This window comes from Neospora caninum, chromosome XI, assembly GCF_000208865.1.
Source record: "Neospora caninum Liverpool complete genome, chromosome XI".
NCBI lineage: Eukaryota > Apicomplexa > Conoidasida > Eucoccidiorida > Sarcocystidae > Neospora > Neospora caninum.
In genome coordinates, this window is record NC_018397.1 from 3,504,288 (window position 1) to 3,521,417 (window position 17,130).

A 17,130-nucleotide genomic window follows, 5' to 3' on the forward strand; every position below is an offset into this window, starting at 1 on the left:
AGACGGGGAGTAGTTCATGGAAGGATCCACCAACGCTGTCAACAGACAGAATTCTGGTTGTTTTTCAATAACGCGGGAGTCAAGCAGATCGCCTTTACGACTGCGGCAGATTGAGCACTAGCAAGGATCGGGGGATGTTGTTTGGTGGCTGCCTCAGAGTGCGGTCAAAGAAGACGGTGTCTGCACGTCTTCTAAAACAGACGCCACGACCGTCCGTTTCTCCCTCTTAGTTTTTTCGGCCAGTAAGTACCGGAACAGCTTGACTGAGAATCAGGCGAAACGGTTTGGTGGTTAAGACCAGACGGCGGAAGCGGGAAGCAGACACCGCTCGAAAGAACCCGCGAGCTAGTTGCAAACATGGGAGGTTCAGTCGAAAGCGATCCGCGACCACACGATGAGTTGCGTAGGCATTTGATGGCGCAACTGGAGTATTTGCGTAGCGCCCGAGGACGTGTGTCTCAACGAAACGTCGAGCTACTTCAGGGAACAGAATGCCTACGTGCACAATTGAGGCACATGCGTAGACAACGGGAGATTATGGATCGACAGCGTGTTCATATGGAACAGCAGCTCCTGTATATGGAGGAGCAGCACACAACAATCCAGCAACAGCGAGCCCATCTTGGAACACTCCAAGGTTTAATTTGGCAGAGACAGCGAGATCTTGAGCAGTGGGAACAGATGAAGCTTCAGGGGGATACTGTATCGACGAAGCAAGCAGAACACTGTGATGCCAATCTCAACGACAAATCGTCGGGACAGGCGTCTGTATCGTATGACACAATGGTCTCTACAAACGCCTCGAGCATGACGTCGCATGACGAGCTCGCCCGTCGCGTCAGTGGACTTTTCCGACGTCTCTCCGACTCTGAACTTTCTTCGGGAGAGGATATGAAGCGCGAGTGTAACGTGATCGACGAAGATAGCGGATGCAACAGCCCCAGCGTGGACAAAGCACTGTACAGCTTCCGTGATGCAGTGGTACGTCTGGATGTGAATGCATGTGTCAGGAAGTTGAATCTGTTTCACACGTTACCGGCAAACACGATATGGAAGAGTTTGCTGTTCCCATCTATGCACCCGGAGTTACCGAGGGGGCATAGTGTGCGCTAGTGTTATATTTGGAGAGGGCACTGCGCGCCTCCTGTTACTGCAAGCTGACGGGTATCATCATTATCATGGGAGTAGCTTCGAACCGCTTGGGGTGAGCTTTTCGAAACGAATCGTACGCTGTGCTGGTGCGTGCGTGTTTTGGCTATGTACAGGAGTTTGTGTTGGATCACTGGCTGGGTTGTCTCATTGTCAGGTGGATGATGTGATACGGTGTCTTGTTTATAGAGAACTCAGATGATGGAACACATTGATCAGGCTGATGAGCAGTCTGTAACTGCTTCGTCGTGCAGTTCGAAGTCTTCAGAGCTGTCTCAGCCGTGCAATAGACACGGTGAGGCTGGAGATATTTGTCCGGCCGCGCCCTCATTGCTAGACGCGTCGGTAACTGGAAGCGGAAAATCGCCGTCCACGACTAGCCCACGGACAATCACTAACCCGTGCACACACGTTGTGTTGAACAGCCGCGATGCTGCGCTGCTTTCGACAAATATTGTCGTGTCTGTCCTCAAAGCCTCAGGAGTTCAAGTATTCGGGACGGCAGATGAAGTTGAAGGCATGGAAATAGAACAAGTGGACCAGGTGCCGATTGGAGCGGAGAACAGGGCGGTAACTGTGAGTTCCACGGCTTCTTGTTCGGGTCATCGGTTGGGATATGTGTCACCGGGACGGCCACGCGATGCAGTAGGGAAAGCGGAACAGGATGTATTCCATGGCAGAACCCTTCTCTCGGTCACGGAAAATTCAGTGGAAGGCTTCAGCACACCGTCAACGCCAATTCGATCAGATGATCACCCAGGTCTCGCAGCAGTTCGTTCTATATACGGCACAGATGCAGGGTGTGAGCTGACTCAACACCAAGGTTCAAACACGGGGAGTGGAAGCCGAAGCTCAGAGGAAAAGACGGCGGAGCTTCCTCACCCTTTTTCGACAGAACATGCATCTTTAGTCGCCTTAGAGGCCATGCGTTCACCGAACGCCGATACAGTTTGTTCCACAGTTGGGTCTTGGACGACAGGCGCGACGACGGCGGTTCAGGGTGACGATCCCTATTCAGGCGGTCTGCCGCTGTCCCGCTGTGACTCAATGCAGAGCGTCCCACCGTCTCGTGTGTCCGTCTTGCCTCCTATGAGGTATATGTCGATTTCTGAGGATCCCTCTTGGACGGGGCCGAAGACAGAGAGCAGCATTGATGGAATTCAAGGATGGCCACCGGTAACCAGTAGACAAGAATTGAGTCCGGAATATGTTGGTGAATCGGGATTTTGTGGTTCCCGGAGCTTTGAGAGTGCCGGATTGGCTGCAAGGGATTCTGCACTTTTTTCGGGCGCTACTCTGCCGGGCGTCGCAGGCGCAGGAGAGGACGGTCCACAGAACCTTGCGTCCCCAAAGGATACTACTGACCGCAGCCCATCCACGACGAGTCGGCCAGATAACGAGGGAGGTGACCCGAGAGAAAAGAAAAAAGCTCCCAGCTGTCGAAGCTCGTGGCGCCCGGATCAGGGAGGACCGGGAATGCATGGTGGATGGAGCGCGAAACGGAAGGCTTTGCAGAGGGCAGGTGTTACTGGGTCCAAACAAAATAATGCGGGAGAGGCAGACGATTGGAGCGACAGCGAGACTGACGGTTTGACAACGGTTATGCTCCGGAATATCCCGAATAAGTACAACCGCAAACAGGTGATGGATGAGGTCGATATCAAATTCAAGGGTAAATATGATTTCTTTTACCTACCGATTGATTTTCTTCATGGATGTAATGTCGGCTACTGCTTCATTAATTTTGTCGACGCGGCCACGTGCCAGGAATTCAAGAAGGACTTTGAGGGGAAGCGGCTCAACCTTTTCCGGTCTAAGAAGATCTGCACGGTAGGTTCGGATGGAGTTGTTACATCTTTCAAACGGTTACACTCACGACGGCACTAGCGGCAGCCTGTTGACATGACAGTACGTGGAAAACGCTGGCCGAAGGATGTCCAAGACTTTCAGCTGGTGGTTTCCTGAGTATCTGTGCCTTCTCGATGTAGCTTCAGCTTCGGGTAAACAGCAAAGTAGTACTGCATGCAGCTAGCAGCAGCCTGTTGACATGACAGCACATGGAAAACGCTGGCCGAAGGATGTCCAAGACTTTCAGCGGTGGTTTCCTGAGTATCTGTGCCTTCTCGATGTAGCTTCAGCTTCGGGTAAACAGCAAAGTAGTACTGCATGCAGCTGGTAATATAGCGTGATACAGTCTCGCGACACAAGAGCATTACAGACATTTTTTCATATGTGTGCGTGTGAACGTGTTGATCTGTGTTATTGAGCAGGTCACATACGGCCGGGTGCAGGGGTTGCGAGCGATTTTGAACCATTACTTCAACTCGGCAGTGGTCCAAGCTCAAGATGCGTCGTGGCGACCTCTTGTCCTCAAAGATGGTGTTGAACTTCCGTGGTCGGAACTTAGTACAGCGTTTCCGGACATTTTTGAGAGCGGAGACCGTTTGAAGTCTTCCAGTGGTGATGGCGGAGCGTCTGATGTACAAGGTACTTCGGGGGCTGGCCGAACAGGAGGGCGAACCCTTCCATCCGGGAGACGAAGGGGAAGTAAACTGGGCGTCACAATCGAGGCGCAGAGGAAGGAAATGCGCAACCTTTTCAGGGGTGGCCAGCATAGTGGCCACGCGAGATCCACGAAGGGCGGAAGACCTTCAGACCGTGCTGCTTGGCGGCATAGGCATACGTGAGCTGCCTGCGTCAGGCGTCAAGTGGCGCTGCCGCGAAGCAGACACGACATTCGTCGTCCTCGTTGCTGTTCAGGGGTCGGTAAATCCGTTCGAAGAATTCGGAAGGAAAGGGAGAGAAGGGAGGATGGGATCTTGTGTGCAGGAGGGAAGGACGCGAAATGGGATGAGATGTTTTGGTTTCCATCGGTACCGTTTTCGCGTGCTGAGTTTGCTGCTTGTAGGGGGGCGCTGTGTAGTTGTGTCGTCTGGCATAGTATATTTCAATATATACAGGGTGGCAGACGGTTTCACATGCATCAGTTGTCGTTTGTAACAGTTTTGTCGTGTTGCGCTCGTCTTCGAGATTCGAGCTTAGTGTTGGGGCCGTTGTAACGCTCCCGCTTTTTTCGATTTTGCTGGGTGGCGCCGCGGTTAGTCACGGTGTGTCCAAAAACGGAATCCCGGAAGAAGTGTTTTTTTTCAGCATTTTGCCAGGAAATATAGACTACGATAGGCGTAGTCGAGTCTGTAAGTAGCCTTCCCATATTCATATGCATTTGCATATGATGGTAGTGCGTCAGTAACCATGCAGCATTTGTACTCGTATCCGATTACCGTTTGGCTTTTTTACCTAACTGTGGTACGGGTAGTTATCCAGGTGCCGGAGGACATTGTTTCGACGTGTGCTCAGATTCGATTTTTCGCTGCACTGAAAACTGAAGGCGTTGTGATGACAATTGGACCGTCATGTATATACTTTTTAAGGAGCACTACGGACAGGCATCGTGAAGCCATCGCATCTTGCGTGCAAACGCGTTGCAGATCGGCGTCTTGAGTCTGGAGAGAAGTCGTGTGCTCAGGATTGATGTAATGATGGCCATTTTGTGCAATCATCCGTTGAGGGCAGCATTCGTGACCCCGAAGAAATGAGTTCCAGAGATGATGTTCAATTTTGGAAGCACAAACTCGGCAAGGCTCATGATGGATTCAACTGCTATTGAGCGACATGACTGTAGTAGAGAAACGCTGTCGCAAAGATATCTGATTTCCCACCACTCATCCTTGCGCAGGGGTAGGATCCCCGACATTCCACTGACGCGTATGTGCAGTGCGGATAACAGGTATTCGAGAACGCAAGAGAAGCTGTATGCAGTATTTGTACAGCTTGCCTTAGTAGCACGAGGAAGGTGAATGACGTATTCCATCACCTTCAGTTGGGGTATCCTCACAAGTCTGTTACTTCAACAAACTGGATACACATTCAGAATCTGCGTGACTACGATTAATCTAGCGCCTGGACGCAGCAGTTCCTCCATTCTTTCCAATGTGTCGCCGCCGTCACAAAGCATTTCTTGCCTCCCCTAACGTCCGGTGCTCTCGCCCCTGGCCTGGCGCTGTCTTGATAGCAGATCCTCATCAATAATACGGAACTCAGCGTTATGGAGCATAGATGAGTCTACGCTCTTACCGGTGACTCAATACATGTGAGCTGCTGCCTCTCTTCGTACTTCTAACAGCTTGAACGAAAGCTGCACAGAAGTGACAACCAAGGAGCATAGCTCATTTTCTTTGACTTCCACAGTCTTGTTTGCCCTTTTCCAGCATTTTATGCGGTGTTGAAAGTAATACCATCAACAAGCGGTGAGTATTTATATCACCATTTAACAACACTCAGAAGTTCTGGCTCCCTGCCCAGGGACAGGCCGGTGTCGCTATCAACTGTGCCGACACGACACAGTATGCTGTGATCGACTGCGTAGGAACAACAGTCCCGTGCGGAAGTCCGCTGAAGCGCTGGCGTTCATTTCTTACATATGTCTTGGAAATTCCCTTTCGTATGAAAAAGGCATTTTATAGAGGTACACTGCTGCGGATGCTAATGGCTTCTGTGGCGTACCGTTGTGCCTGGAATCCTCGAGCTGTTAGCCCGCCCGTGCCAGGTGTGCAGTTTCATGCAAGAGAGGCAGCTTCCTTCGGAACAATTGTTTCAGCTAGCAGGTATTAATGCTTCTCTCTCCCTTTTCGTCCGCATTATTTGTAGCGTGTCAGAGGCAAACGCTACGGATGATCTGTTCCCAAGACTCTACATGAAAATTCGCACACACCCGCCTTTACAAACACTCAGCGCATGCTCAACGGCGCAGGACCAGAAAGAGCAGATTGCCTTCCGGAACGGCGTTTTGGGGGGGGGGGGGGGCGGCGGCGAAGAAGGAACTCGCTGTGCAGACGCGCAATCTTTTTTTGTTTGCTTGCGATCTCACATTCCAATCGGCAAGCAAAGTGTCTCCTCTCTTTTGGCAAGTCGCATAGTCACCATTTCTCGTTTACAATGTAAACTGCAGCATGAGAGAAGAAATGAAGCACAGGAGTATGGACAGGAAGTACGAGATCGCGCTTACATTCCTGCTCCCCGCGCCGCATGCGCGGTCTCTGCCAGCCTGACGGGTCCCTTTTTCGCTGGAAAGACAACGTTCTCGCCAATTTCTCTTCTACACAAGAGAGACGCTTCATGCCCTTTGTATCTGTATTATGTAATTCGGTCCCAATGTCGTGTTGTCACTAACGTTTAGCTGTTTCTTTCCCCTACGAACCGTGCTTATAAGCAACACCAACACAGAGAGAGCCGGACAGCGGGGGACGTTGGCGGCTAGCCCGTGCGGCCGGGTTCACGAGGAGAGACACACAAGATGAGTGAGACAGGAAGGAGGAAGAAAAGAGGCTGGATGCGAAGAGTCAAAAAACCAGAGAAAATCACTTTCCGCTGCTAGTGGACTTGTGGAGGAGGATTACTTGCCTGTCTCCTATCGCTCAAGTCCCGACCGAATCACACACCGGTCCAGTTTGAACCCATTCCTTCAGGCTCATCTGCCTCTTTTTCAGTCCTTTTCTTTTTGTGCCGGAGGTGATTCGTTCCTTGCAACTCCATACACAAGACACCATTCGAATGTGCGTCAGTTGCTCGTGACAACTCCTTCGTCAACCCCGTTCTGCTGGAGCGGGCAGCGTTACCCCAGCGCTTCTCCCGCGGAGGCTCTCCGTGGTGTGCGACTGCGCTTTTGTGCCCCGCAAAATCACGAAAAAAAGGTTGCTTTTCTCCGGAACAGACGTTTCTCGTTTTCCCCCGTGATCCTCGCACAGAACGAACCATCAACCCGACGTCCTATTCGCCACCTCGCGTCTTTCTTGCAGCTGTGCTAGCGGGGTTGCTGTGTGACCTTGCTGGGCTCTCGAGCTCCGAATCAGACGTGCTTTTTTCGTCAGGATAGGAACACCGCCATACGGCAGAGACCCCACGCCGTTTTAGTTCTTTTCCGCCGTGGAGGAAATTTCTTGGAAACCGAAGGTCTCCGCCGCGCCTGCATGCGAAATCCCAGCTTGGCGTCCCCGCCCGATGACTTTTTGGAGAGCGCTGCACACAATCGTTTCTACGTTTTTTTCACGGTTGGTAGTCTTTGATGCATGCGCAGATGGTTATTGTGTTTACTTGTGAGGTGTGGCGTTTTCCACCTTGAAGGGAAGTGCCTATTCGTCGAACCCCGCCCGCCGAAAAGTCCACTCTTCCACTCTTTTTTTCCTCTTCTCCCGCGCCCTGGCTCGGGTTTTCAGGCTGTGCGTTCACCATCTTTCTTCTCGGCGCCCCTGCACTCTTCTTTCTTTTCGCCTCAACCGTTCTCTCTTCACTTGTCGCTGAGTTTCCACCGCCGTTCGCGCGCCTCAGTTTTTTCCGCCACCTTTTCCCCGTGCCCTCTGAGTCCTACGTGCCTTCTGTTTCGCGACTTTCTTCGCAAACACCATGCCGCCGTCTCACGCGGCTGCAGCCCGCCGTCGATCAGGGCGAGGAAACAAAGGGAAACGTGGCGAGGAAACGGAGAAGACAGCTTCCCCCGATCCGGTGTACAGACAGCCTGACTCGCCGGCTGCGCCTCCCCAGCAGAGTGCAGCTGGACGTCCCTCACCTTCTGTTTCGAGAGAGCAGAGACAAGAAGACCGGAGAGAGGGCGACCTCGACCTTGCGGCCCCTAGTATGGCGGCACATCCCGCGCAAGACGAGCAAGAAATGGAGAGCGCCGAGACAATGAGCGTACCCCCCGAACAGCCTCTTCCCTCAAGACTGCCCCTTGAAGACGGCCTCACGTCCTTATGCTCGCCGGCTTTTGCCGCCTCGCACTCTCGGACCGGGCACCCGCATTCGCCCCTTGCGTCTTCCTCTCCGTCTTCCTTTTCTGATGCGGCTGCGTCAAAGGCGGCTCTTGCCAGCCTCGAGACTCCGGCGGCGCCGTGTGCCGCCCCTGTGGAGGAGAAAGGCCAGCCGCGCCCAGAGAATCCACCGACAGACAGCAGCGATGGAAGTTACATTCTGCTGGAAGAGGCTGAAAGTCAGAGGGCGTGTGTGGACCGCAAAACCAGATACCCACAACCCGAGACAGACTCGACTCTCTGGGCAGCTCCAGATTTCGCGGCGCATGCGACCTCTTTTGCTTCCGGTTTCCGAAACGCTCTCTTGCCATCGAGCCGCCTCCAACGCGAGGCCGGGCGAAGCGGCCTCAGCGGTGTGTCTTTTCGGGCACCGAGCCAGAGCCTCGAGTCGCCGGGGAGAGTCTCGCAAGGCAGGCCGAGAGGAGGCGAGCCGCCAAGAAGAAGGCAACACTGGCGGAGAGAACTGCGAACCTTGTGCGCAGTCGCTCTGGCCTTTCTCCGAGCGTGCTGGGTCTGGATGAAACGAGCGGAGCTGCGAGCCTCCAGGTGGATCTCTCAAAATGCAGCGACGGTGCGGGTGGTCACGTACGCCTTTCTTCTCCTGGTCACCTCGACTGGAAACACCATCTGTTTCAAGTACGCAGAAAAGGCGGAACGCCTCCACAGAGAGCCTTGCCACGAAGGTACCATTCACCCCAACCTCTCTGGGCGGGCAACGAGGCGCTGCATCGACCTCCGTGCGTTGCTTCTCCCAAAGTTTGTCGCTTTTGCCAGCTCTCTGGCCCTTTTCTTCGCATCCAGAGAAAAAAGCTGAGGCGGATCGTGGTGGATACACGTTTCGCGTGTGTTCTGCTTTGCTGAACTCGGGGGGCCTGCTAAGAAGAGGAGGGATGTTCCTGCCGTTTCGCTTCTCTCTTGCGCTGTTTGGCCGAATGAAGCGGCGCGCGACAGGCGCCTCTCGCTCGACAGCGGCTGCTCGCGTGGCCCTTCGCGTTTTTATCACGCCGTTTGTGTCTGTCAAACTCTCCTCTTTGAACAGGAAGATGATTGACAAGTTGCCCAACTACAGCCCGTTCCTCACACAGGTCACCACAGTTGCCTTCGTCCCTGTCTTCTTCGCTCTGTCCTTCTACACCGACTATGCGGGAGGCCTTCCCCAGGTGAGGGGCCCGAACCGTCTGATCTTTCGCGCCACTTGTGAGTCCTGTGCCGTCAGCCCTCTGTTTCTCTCCTCTAAGGTTCGCAGACACTCTGTGTTGGATCCGAGCATGCACATGGCTGTTCCCCTTTCGAAGGCGCAGTCGCAAGCTGTCCAGTTCACCTTGGAGGGCTCTCTTCTCTGAAGGTGTGTAGGCAACTCGCTGTACCTGTCTATCTCTCGACCGGCGCCGGTAGCCTACTACCAGTCAAGCTCCTTCCCTGTCTCCTCTCAGCTACCGCATCCCCGTTGTCAATTCATCAGCACTTCCGGCCTTGCGCGCAGTTGCCCCGAGTCTTGCTCTCTCCCCACCCACCTGTGGCCGCCGCCCCCGCTGTCCCTCCTGATTTTTTCTGCGTGCGTCTCTCCGGCGTTTTTTTTCGCTCGTCGCTTCGCACCTGCCATGCGGCACACCGTCTTCGCTTGTCAGCCTCAGTTGCGTAAACGTGTGCATGTGTACATCCACGGATTCGAAAATGAAAAATGCCGACAGACTGGCCCGGTTGCCACGTTTCAGGGTTCCTCTCTCTCCCTCTGGGCGTGCCTTCCAGGAGATGGCAGAGTTTCCAAAGCGCAACTTCGCAGTGATGGGCTCCCTCGACTCCTTCAGCGGCATATTGGCCATTATCGGTGCTGTCCACACAACGGGTAACTGACAGGACGCCTCCCTGTAGCCTCCCTCGCACACGCAAACGCTGGCATGCCCACAGAAAACAGACATGTGCAGCACGCGGCGTGCTTCACACCGGGTGCGAACGCCAGTTAGGCTCACGGGCTTTCACGCATCTCAGGGCCTCAAGCTCTCCGGCGTTCGAGCAGCGAAGCGGAGGGCCGGGAGTGCCCAGCCTTTTTTCGGGCACTCCGCATTTGGCGCAGTATTGCAGTGGCGTTGATGGCATCTGATCGTTTCCCTTGACGTGCAGGTACCACTCAGGTGGTGCTTCAGCAGAGCTGCATCGTTTTTATCCTTCTAGCCTCCATCGTCATGCTCCGAAAACGGTTCGTCTCCTTGTTCACCTGCCGCGGGTCGTTTCTCTTCTCGCTCGTGCTTTCGCTCGGTCTCGGAACTCACCTCTCGCGTCTTCCCTCTGCTGCGCGGTCCCTTACCTGTCTCCGCGTCTCTGTTCTTCGCTATCGCGTAGCCCTTCATCCTTCCTTCCTTGGGTCCGTGCATGTCCTTCTTCGTGCACGTTCTTTCCCGCCTTCTCGCTCTGTCTCTTTGCCCGGTCGCTGAGGGTGGATCCGAGCAGCTCTGCACCGGAAACGTGAGCCTGTCGATCAATCAGTGTTTCCAGCCTTTCTGGTTGTGTCTGAAAAAGGTTTCCCGCGTTTCAATGCTCCGAGAGAGAAGAAAAAACATCAAAACGAATTGCATCTTGTGAACTGAAACAGCGCCGACCGGGAGAACACGCATGTGAGTGGTCCCGGAGACACGCCGCCATGTCTGTCACTGTCTTTTGTGTTTTCGTCTGTCTTTCGCTTTTCATTTGCTTTCTTTCTAGATTCCATGTGGCACATTATTTGGGAGCTGCAGTCATTATTCTCGGTGTCCTCGTTGTGAAGCTGCCTGATCTTCTTCATCCGTCTCCGGACGGGGGCGACGATATGTTCGTCTTCAACTTGCTGTATCTCCTCAGCAATTTGGTAAGAGGACAAACGCCTCTCGCTCGCCGTTGGTGCGGCCGGCAACCCTTCAGCTCTCTCCCTGGGGGTTTTCGTTGCATGCGCTGTCCTCCGCTACCCAAACGTTGCTCCTTTTTCCGCTGCGGGGCTGAATCCGACTTTGTCTCCAGTCGAGTGGGACTCCTCTTTTTGCCGAGACCTGATCTCTCTCTGCATTACCTTGCCCTGTCTGCTGGTTAGTGGCCCTCGCGTTGCTTGTCATTTCAATCTTTCTTCTTTCCTCGTCAGGTGTCGCTCGCCCCCTGTTCTCTCTCAGCTCTTCTCCTGCGTCGGTATATTCCTCTGCGTCCTCCTGTTCTTTTCTAAATCAGTCGCTTCTCTGTTCTGTCGCATTTCTCTCTTCTCCGTCTCGCTTCTCTGGCGTGAGATCTTCCCTTTCGCCGCCCCCCCCTTCGCCTTCTTGATTCGTTCTCTGTTTCTTTCCTTGCTGGCTCTCCATTTGACGCCCGTTTCGCTCGTGCCTCAGCCCGTAGCCATCTCGTGCGTCTACAAGGAAATGGCTTTCCGAGGCGTCGAGATGGGCGCGAACTACTTGCAGGCCTGGGTTGCTCTCTTCCAGTTCCTTATCGGATTCCTCATTCTTCCCCTCAACGCGCTTCCTGTGCTCGGACCGCGTAAGACCTCAAGGAAAACGAAAGAAATCCGAAAGCCAAGTCATATCTGTGCACCTACGCATCTCATACATATATATACATACAGATGATAAGATGCATGCTGCACATATAATCTGTCTCTTGTGGTCTGTCGCTATGTATACAGGTGCATCGATATGTATACATGCATATACTTGTAGAGATGCGCGCGCAGGTTTCTGTGTGTAGACACATGTCGGGAAACACAACCTGCATATACACGCGTTTGTGTACATCTCTCAATTTGGCATGCTGGTATGAGGCGTAGATATTTCAAAAGGCTGGAGAAAACAGAGCGCCGACGCCCGTTGTCTCTGTTCGCGTTCTTAGAGAGAGTCCCCCTGGCCGAGTTGCCGGCGAGTTTGTGGAACGGCACGCGCTGCCTCTTTGGCTACAACACGATCGTCACGGTATGCTCAGGGAGAAACGACGCTTCCCATCTTGTTCGCTTGCTGCTGGGCTGTCTGTACACTGCCTCTGTTTTCGAGGCTTTTGCCTCTGCCAAGTTTGGCCTCGCCACGGGGGTGTGGCGAAGCTCAGATGGCGGCCCTCTGTGGAGGCACGCACATCTTTATGAGGCACATCTAAAGTTGGGTGACTCACGCACGAAGCCATAGGACGCATGTTTACCTCTAGAATTGCGCCGCACGAGAGAAAGCAACAACGCACATGCTGGGAACTGTAGGTATGTTTCCATTTATATATATATATATATATATACATATATATGTTATACGCAATATATATATATATATATATATATATATATATATATATATATATATATATGTTTCGTTGAGAGAGTCTGGGACGGAGTGCAAAGGATCGTCGGACGGGAGACAGGGACAGGTGGAACAGGCGAGCGCCTGTGGAAAAAGGTGGATCTGTCTCGTGTCCCCTTTCTCGTGTGTGTCTCCCGACAGGACTGCGGAGATGCAGGGGGCCTGCAGTCACCCTGTGACGATTGCGAAGGCGCTTGGGTAAGGGAGCGCCGGACGACGATTCTGAGGAAGGGGAGCAAAATACAAAGGGGAGACAAAAGAACAAAAGACACAAAAAGGCGGAGAAAGGAAGAGGCAGAGAACGGAAAAGACGGCGAAAGAAGCAGAGAAGGGAAAAGACGTAGAAAAGGAGAATCTGTGGGTGAATAGCGGCGCTCACCTCACGGCGGTAGCGAGGCAAGAGGCGCGTGTAGTCAGTGTGAGGACGCCAGAAGGGACTATTTGAGAGAGCGAGGGGAGAGGAACACAGTCTACTCAACAGAGAGAGACAGAAACGAGGAGAACAGGTGAGGGGAAAGGGAGACGCGGGGAGCACGAGAAGGAGCGTCGTCAGGGGAAGAAAATGCCGGAGCTGCCGAGACACACGGACGGCTAGAGACAGTTGGAGACTCTGCACATTGGGTGAGATGGAATTTCGTGTCTTGACTCGAAGAGACACACACATCGGAAAACAGATAGAAAGCGTAGACGGACACTGCAGGTCGATCAGTCTCTTTTCCCCTTCTTTTCACATCTCCGCCGGCTGGTGGAAACGTGTTGTTCTCTGTCAGAAATACGTTGGAATGTATCTCGGATTCAACCTCCTCTACAACATGTTTATCATTTTCGTAAGTCGCACACGTGTTTCCGTGCAGCGGTGTTGCGCCTCGAGTCTTTCCTCACCTGGACATTTTCTTCCTGGCGCGTCTCCAACATAGATGAGCTGCGGGAGAAGCACGGAGGGGAAGACTGAAAAGACATGACGAGAGGTGAAACAAGACGTTTCACGCGCAATACCAATCAGATAACAACAGAAGCTAGGCTGCGCGCATGGGACTGGGGTACCTTTATCCGTGTTGCCTCATCCACTTTTTCGTCAGTTCCTTCCGTTTCTGGTTCTTCAGTTTCTGGTTCTTCTGTAGTTCCTCGTCAGTATGAAAGCAGCAGGTATTTATGGAGACGGAAGAGGGAGAAAAGGGAAGACGGCGATAACCGTCAGAGCGACAGCGAGGACGGCTGTAGAAACGATGATAACTCAAGGCCTCGCTTCGCGTTTCTGCTTGCAGTCTGCATCGCGGCTCTCGGTTTCCTTTTCAGGTTGTGAAAAACGGAGGCGCGGCGCTGACTTTCTTGGTGTCCACGCTAAGGCTGCCGGTGACGGCTCTCGCCTTCTGTTCGCAAGCAATCATGGTGAGTTTGTCTTCGTTTTACACATCGGTGGGGTGGGCCATGATGGGTTTACCGCGCGTCGTGTCCAAGGTGTCTCCTCTCGCGCATGCAGCCGTCCAGATACAGTTCCTTTTTTCCTTCGCAGTGTGTCGACTTGCGGTCTAAGGATACGTGCCTCAGTTCGTCTATGTGCACATCCTCACACGCATGCATGCACGGATATATATATATATATATATATATGTATACATATCAACATGGAATTGTGTATATCTGCATATCCGGCTATCTATACATAGATAGAGAGAGAAATATGTATCTGTCTGTATGTTTATGGTCTGCATGCGGAGGCGCAGTGCTCACTTTCTGGCCGTGGTATTGCGTTTTCGCGCTGCTCCTGGTGATTGGTATTGGCCTGCCAAGAAAGGATCCGAAGAGTGTTTCTTTTTTTCGTTCGGCGTTCAGGGCGATCGCGCCGTCCCGCCGAGGGCAACCGACTTCTACGGCTTGGTGAGAGGAGAGAATGCGAGGCAGAAAAGGAGGAACGGCGAAAAAAATGAGGTCGGAAGGAGAAGGAAAGAAGACGTGCATGGACGACATGATGAAGGGGAGAGACTGGGTAGTTACAGAAGGGACGAGAATTTTTTTTCTGCGGAGAGGAGGGAGCAGGGGAGGAGGCGTGCACGCGTACGCCGAAGCTGGATATAGCGGGGCGCGAGGAATGAAGAAACGGGAAGAACCGAGAAGGAGAAACGTTGGCGTGTTCGGAAAGAGGCGGCGTTTGATGAGGGGTCCAGAAAGGGTCTGCGTTTGACGATTCACGGGAAGGAAACGACGAAAGGAGGAACCCGCCAATCCAGACTCCGCGCGGATTTTCGTTCTCCGCCGCCTTCTCACCTCTTGGTTTTTATCGAGCGCGTCGTTTACTTTGATGATCACTCCCCTTGGGCTCTTCTCTCAACTCGTGCGTCCGCGCCTGTTTTCGAACGGGGGTATCTTCGTGGTCCTTTTCTTCTGTTCTCTGTTGTCTCATCTCTTCTTCTGGCTGCTGCATCTTGTTTTCAGCTGGTGCTTATTCTAGGTCTGGTGATCTACCGAGCAGGCGGCATCATGAAGAAGTGAGATTCTTTTCTTCTTTCGCTTCCTTCGCCGAGCGTTTTCCTTTTCTCTTTCGCGTTCTCGAGATAGCAATGCCAGAGGGCCCGAAGCAGGCTCGCCGCGGCGCCTCCGAGGGCGGACTCGCCCTCGATAACGGGGCAGGCGCGGGGGGAACAAAGTGGAGGTGCTGTGGTGACTTTCTCCCCTTAGTTTGTCGTTTTAAGTCCTTCTTTTCCTTGCCTTTCGATTCTTTTTCTTTTTTTTTCTTTTCAGACGGGCTCAGCGACGTGCCCTTGCAGCCGCGCGCCGCCACCCTTCGCCGAGCGTCCTGACCCTGAGAGGAGACGAAGAAGATCATCCTGGGGCTGACTTCGTTGAGGAGGTTTTTGCTGCATGCGAAGTCGAAGAGGCGCTCAGCGATGACGAAGAGACCGACGACGATAACTCCGAGATTGACGTTCGTCCTCTATTCACTTCGGTCATTCCCCCGGAGGTAGAGAATACAAGAACAACAAAGACGAGGTGGAGCGAAGACGGTGGAAACACGAAGCACACGACCTCGCCCTGATGGGGTCTGGTGTCTTTGCACTCCTGCCAGGTTGTCTCTCTTCTCGTTGCTTCTTCTCCGGTTCGCCTTCCTCGCGTTTTGTCTTGCTTTTGCTTTCCCTCTGGCGTTTCCGCCCCTAGAAATCTCCCGTGTTTGGCAGATCTGCGTGTGTTTTTTTCCTTGCTTGTTCGTGTAAGCGTTTGCCATCGTTTCTAGCTTGTCGATTGATTGATTTTAGTTGTGGTTTTCCGTTCGTGATTGTCTTTGTTTCAGCCTCCCCAGGTGTACGTCCACACCAGGCATCACTCCCACGGAGATGGGAGTTACCACAAGTAGGTTTTCCCTTCCGTTTCCAGCTTTTTCCGCGGTTCCTTCTGTCTCGTTTCTTTCCTCCATTTGGTGTGTCTGCCTCGGTCGTCCCTCTTTTTCAGCCTGTCCCGACTTTTTACCAATTCGGTGTCTCACGTCTTTGTCGCCGGGTGTTTTTTCGTTTTCCTCCAGACTCCCTGCCAGCGGGTCTTCGCCCACAGCCTTCACGCCTTTCATCCAGTACGCCCTTGACGGGACAAAAAACGAAAAGACGATAAAAATGAATAAAAATAAAAAAGGCAAGAGGCCATACGAAAAGATCCCCACTGCAGCTGAAACGGCGGGGACCAAGCGTTTGAGAAATACACTTCCCTTCCGATCTCAATGCGATATCCAGTCCATTTTACCGACACGCAAAAATTTAATTTTATGTACGGGCATCCCAGCGAAACAGAGCATCATGTCTCCAGTTGTTCCTTTTCGTCCTGTTTTTTGATAGCTTCTTCGATATTTGTCGAGGCTTTGTCTACCTCGTTTCCGTGTTTTGTCTTTTCGTCATCCACCGTCGATCCTCTCTGCGTGTCCTGCTGACCTCAGCCGCGAATCAGGCTCCGAACGCGAGTTGTGCACCCGCCGACGGAACCGCGAAGGTCGGTGCAATTTGGTCCGTCTTTTTGTTTCGCTTTCTCTCTCTTCTTCTGTTCTGTCTTCATTTCCCTCTCTATTTCCTTGCTTCGCGTCCTTTTCTCTTCCTCTCGTCTGGCTTTTCTTCTCTTCTTCCGTGCGCCTTCTCGCGCTTCCTGCTTTCGCCAGCTTTCGTGTGCCTTTTTCTCCGTCCTTTCTGGCCACTCTTTTCTTCTCGCGTTTTTGTCCTGTGTTCCCTTCTCGTTTTTCTCCCTTTCTCTCTTGCTGTGTGCCTCTGTGCGCGGCTGTCTCTTTTCACCCCGTGCCTCTCCCTCGCTGCTTCCTTTCTGCAGCGGGCGCCGGAGAGAAGTCGTCGCGTTTGCGTGACTTTCCTCTGGATGAAGAAACTGGACACGCTGGCGCAACATACGGACATTATTCTCCACCCGCTCTCCACTCGGCGTCTCCTAGCCGCGTTGGAGGCTACGAGCCTCCCACGGTGCATGTGGTGCAGCCTTCGGTTGTGGGCAGATCCCGATCGAACGGCGACCCCAAATAAAACGCGATTTATCACGTCGAAATCCTCAACGAAATAAGGACTTCGTTTCCAGGTTGCCGTCCCTCTGCCTCCCGCAGGTAGCGGATAGAGATAGAACAATATGTATATATATGATATATATATATATATATATATATATATATATATATGCTTATGCATTCATGGATGTTGTCGACGATTATATGAATTGGAGTTTGGGCTTCAGGTTGGTAACGCTATCTTATGTGGATGCATGCATATTCCTGCGTATCCACGTTCGCGCTGCGTGTGTGGTGACTCCTTTCATAAGATGGTGACGCCATACGCTTACAAAACGGC

The 17,130-nt window shown here is 52.9% G+C and overlaps 2 protein-coding genes across 2 annotated transcripts; both read left to right on the forward strand.

Moving 5' to 3' along the window:
- Positions 1-357: 357 nt before the first annotated feature.
- Positions 358-3,836, forward strand: NCLIV_057120 (putative RNA recognition motif 2 domain-containing protein; the record flags this gene model as incomplete). The annotated part of the gene is made up of 3 exons (XM_003885268.1): positions 358-981; positions 1,339-2,979; positions 3,420-3,836. 3 exons carry the CDS (start codon positions 358-360, stop codon positions 3,834-3,836), a joined length of 2,682 nt encoding a protein of 893 aa, XP_003885317.1.
- A 3,772-nt stretch (positions 3,837-7,608) lies between these two features.
- On the forward strand, positions 7,609-16,812 carry NCLIV_057130 (conserved hypothetical protein; the record flags this gene model as incomplete). Its single annotated transcript, XM_003885269.1, has 17 exons — positions 7,609-8,648; positions 9,052-9,172; positions 9,762-9,858; positions 10,134-10,209; positions 10,713-10,854; positions 11,360-11,507; positions 11,856-11,935; positions 12,449-12,505; positions 13,078-13,134; positions 13,604-13,696; positions 14,141-14,185; positions 14,741-14,793; positions 15,047-15,266; positions 15,594-15,652; positions 15,822-15,869; positions 16,197-16,279; positions 16,607-16,812. The coding sequence occupies 17 exons, from the start codon at positions 7,609-7,611 to the stop codon at positions 16,810-16,812; spliced, it is 2,625 nt and encodes an 874-aa protein (XP_003885318.1).
- Between the last annotated feature and the right edge of the window lie 318 nt (positions 16,813-17,130).